Source organism: Oncorhynchus clarkii, chromosome 3 (genome assembly GCF_045791955.1).
Source record: "Oncorhynchus clarkii lewisi isolate Uvic-CL-2024 chromosome 3, UVic_Ocla_1.0, whole genome shotgun sequence".
In the NCBI taxonomy this organism is placed as follows: Eukaryota; Metazoa; Chordata; class Actinopteri; order Salmoniformes; family Salmonidae; genus Oncorhynchus; species Oncorhynchus clarkii.
In genome coordinates, this window is record NC_092149.1 from 78,813,543 (window position 1) to 78,817,380 (window position 3,838).

A 3,838-nucleotide genomic window follows, 5' to 3' on the forward strand; every position below is an offset into this window, starting at 1 on the left:
CATTCTCTAACAGAAAGTTGGTTGGCCCTCTGTGATGTCATCACTGCATTCTCTACCAGAAAGTTGGTTGGCCCTCTGTGATGTCATCACTGCATTCTCTAACAGAAAGTTGGTTGGCCCTCTGTGATGTCATCACTGCATTCTCTACCAGAAAGTTGGTTGGCCCTCTGTGATGTCATCACTGCATTCTCTACCAGAAAGTTGGTTGGCCCTCTGTGATGTCATCACTGCATTCTCTACCAGAAAGTTGGTTGGCCCTCTGTGATGTCATCACTGCATTCTCTACCAGAAAGTTGGTTGGCCCTCTGTGATGTCATCACTGCATTCTCTACCAGAAAGTTGGTTGGCCCTCTTTGATGTCACATAGGTTGATATATTGCTATGTGTTCATGTATAAAGCCCTTCTACAAAAGTCCCACTGTACCTAACATCATAATTAATCTTTAGACATCTCTAGAAAATACTTTGGTCTCTACTGAGTTAGGTAAATCAGCTTTTAGTTGTCCTCCACCTTATTTGTGGAACAATCTTCAAAATGTTCTTAAATGTGATGTTCTGGTGCCTCTAGGGAAACTCAGAAAGATGATTGAGGACCTTATTTCTGATGAATGTGATGTTCTGGTGCCTCTAGGGTAACTCAGAAAGATGATTGAGGACCTTATTACTGATGAATGTGATGTTCTGGTGCCTCTAGGGTAACTCAGAAAGATGATTGAGGACCTTATTACTGATGAATGTGATGTTCTGGTGCCTCTAGGGTAACTCAGAAAGATGATTGAGGACCTTATTACTGATGAATGTGATGTTCTGGTGCCTCTAGGGTAACTCAGAAAGATGATTGAGGACCTTATTACTGATGAATGTGATGTTTTGGTGCCTCTAGGGTAACTCAGAAAGATGATTGAGGACCTTATTACTGATGAATGTGATGTTCTGGTGCCTCTAGGGTAACTCAGAAAGATGATTGAGGACCTTATTACTGATGAATGTGATGTTCTGGTGCCTCTAGGGTAACTCAGAAAGATGATTGAGGACCTTATTACTGATGAATGTGATGTTCTGGTGCCTCTAGGGTAACTCAGAAAGATGATTGTGGACCTTATTACTGATGAATGTGATGTTCTGGTGCCTCTAGGGTAACTCAGAAAGATGATTGAGGACCTTATTACTGATGAATGTGATGTTCTGGTGCCTCTAGGGTAACTCAGAAAGATGATTGAGGACCTTATTTCTGATGAATGTGTTTTATTTTTTATGAGCGTGTTTTTCTTTCTTTCTGCATTTTGTATTCAGATTTAGATGTTTGTATTTTTTGTAATTTAAGTAATTCAGGGCTCATCTGTAAAAGAGATGTTGGTCTCAGTATGACTCCCTGATAATATAAAGGTTTATTTTTTATTTTTTTAAAGATCCCTCCCGCTTTTTTCCCTTTTGCTTCCGTTTAGTTCTTAGAAGGTAAACGGTTTCCGTTGCGAGACGTAATAAATACACGCCAGGTGCCTGCAGTTTGGTTTACCTGAGTGAGGTGCGCTTGGAGCACCAATATTGGACATTTGACACCTGAGAGGACTGCAACACTATTCCTGTGGGTGATTGAAAAGGGGACATCGACAATGATACTATTTTTCATACTTGCAGGTATGTGTAGCCATCTCAATTTATTTTGTAATCTTTTAGTTATTAACTCCAAAACGGCCAACACCTTTTCCCCCAGACTACTGTAGGGGGGAAGTCACTGGCAATCAAATCATATGGATAGATTTACTACATCACAGCTGCTTTGCTTCGTCTATCCCTGTCTTGTATGTCATGTTGCAGTTTCAACACCCTGGTTAATCATTAACCACATGAAAAAGATAATAAAAGTATTCTCTCCCGGAACTAAGGGAAGAAATGTGCCATTTATTCAATTTTATACATTTGCTATATCATGTATTTGATGGATTTAGGATGTTTGTTGTTCTTGTCCTGTGCTTGAAGGATTTTGTTTTGTTAATGGTATTTCATTTTGCATAGGTCTAGTATGTCTTGATTCAGTGTGTTGAATCAATGGCGAACATAATCACTTCCCCAATCCTGTCTAAGATATTTCCACTTTTGCTTGACAGGCTGTAGGTTCATCTTTAACTAGCAACTGTTAAAAAAAAATAATTGTCATCATTTATGAGTTCAGTATATTCTTGTTCAGTATGTGTAAATCTTAGTCAGAATTTTATATTTAAAAATTCCATAGGCCTATACAATGATATGCAACTATACAATTCATTCGAAAGTGATCTAGAGAAATATGTGAGTCTTGAGATGAATAGAATACATCTGATTTCTTTTTAGTTTTCTCCTCTGCCAGAGGCCTACAGGTGGCCATTGGACAACCTACATATGAGGTTGCGCGAGGCGATGATGTCACCCTGGTGTGTAGTTTCATTCCTGCTGCACAATCCAACCCCTCCACGTTGGTTATCATCACATGGTCCATGGAGGCTGATAGCCCTGTTGATCCGAAGGTTAGTCAGAAGACAAGAGATGGCTCCATTTGATCAATGTAAAAGCTTTGCTACCATTGTCACTGTTTCTCGACAGACGGAAACACAAAGTTAAATGCTGAAATAAAGATCATTAGAAGGACAACAGTTGGGTCAACTCGAAGGTTTTCAGGTGCACATGATAAGCTAATATCGCCCTTAGAAGACTAAATACAGCCACATTTTATTGAATCTTTATTTTGACTGGGAGTCATGCTGAGAGCACAGTCTCTTTTAAAGACGAGCCTCGTAAACAAAATGTACACATCAATACACAACTAAAATCACAACTGAGATACAAAACACAATCATAGAAAACAAACATTCTTCAGTAACAGGTCCTCAATCAGCCGTCTGAATGGCCCTAGAGGCACTAAATCATCACATTTTAGAGTTTTTTGGAGATTATATCACAAGTAAGGTGAAAAAAAAAGGCTATGTGCAGAATGTGTTCAATATTTTGTGTCTCCCTGATTCGTGTAGATTGTTATTGCCACATTCTACTCTATCAAAAATCAAGTGGACATCAAGCCTTCCTATAAAGACCGAGCAGAGATGACCCATGACATCACTGGAGGGCGGAGCACCCTGACCCTCCGCAAGGTGTCCATGCAGGAGAACAGGCTGTGGCAGTGCAGGGTGCAGATCCCTGGAGACGAGGAGGGGACGCCTTCCGCCACCACCGAACTAGTGGTCCTTGGTAAGACAGTGGTAGAAACATGTGGTCCTTGGTAAGACAGTGGTAGAAACATGTGGTCCTTGGTAAGACAGTGGTAGATACATGTGGTCCTTGGTAAGACAGTGGTAGATACACATGGTCCTTGGTAAGACAGTGGTAGATACATGTAGTCCATGTAGAGAAATAGTAGTATGATAGTTTGAAGTCTGGTGTGGGTGAAAAGGTTCCATCTGTTTAAAGATGGAACGGATAACTTAAAGTCTGTGTCTTGTCATGTCAAAGGAAAAGGAAAAAACTCCTATGTTCTGAAAGTTTCCTTCAGCAAGATGGCTCTCTAGGGTGTTGATTAGGACTCCACTGCCCTCTACTGGACCACTTATAAAAAAAACACATTATGATGTGACATCTGCTTCCCTCTCCAGTGGCTCCCTCTGTGCCCGTCGTCAGCGTACAGGGCGAAGCAGAGTACTGGAACAACATCAACCTGACCTGTGTGTCTGAGGAGGGCTCCCCTGCCCCGACCTATAGCTGGAAAACAAACGATGTCAGGAATACTCCCAGAGTATTCCCACCGAGGACCACGGAGAGTATGTTTTGTGTGTTTGTGTGTGCTTGGTGTTCATCTTTACTTCAAACA

The 3,838-nt window shown here is 41.0% G+C and overlaps 1 protein-coding gene across 1 annotated transcript in view; it reads left to right on the forward strand.

The window, feature by feature from the left end:
* Positions 1–1,476: 1,476 nt before the first annotated feature.
* The window catches only part of LOC139406162 (cell surface A33 antigen-like), a 7,971-nt gene continuing 5,609 nt past the window's right edge, over positions 1,477–3,838 (forward strand). Inside the window, exons 1-4 of the mRNA XM_071148647.1 lie at positions 1,477–1,638; positions 2,332–2,504; positions 3,006–3,222; positions 3,624–3,788. Coding sequence (XP_071004748.1) covers positions 1,614–1,638; positions 2,332–2,504; positions 3,006–3,222; positions 3,624–3,788 — 580 coding nt within the window. The 5' untranslated portion in view covers positions 1,477–1,613. The remainder of the gene's footprint in view (positions 1,639–2,331; positions 2,505–3,005; positions 3,223–3,623; positions 3,789–3,838) is intronic.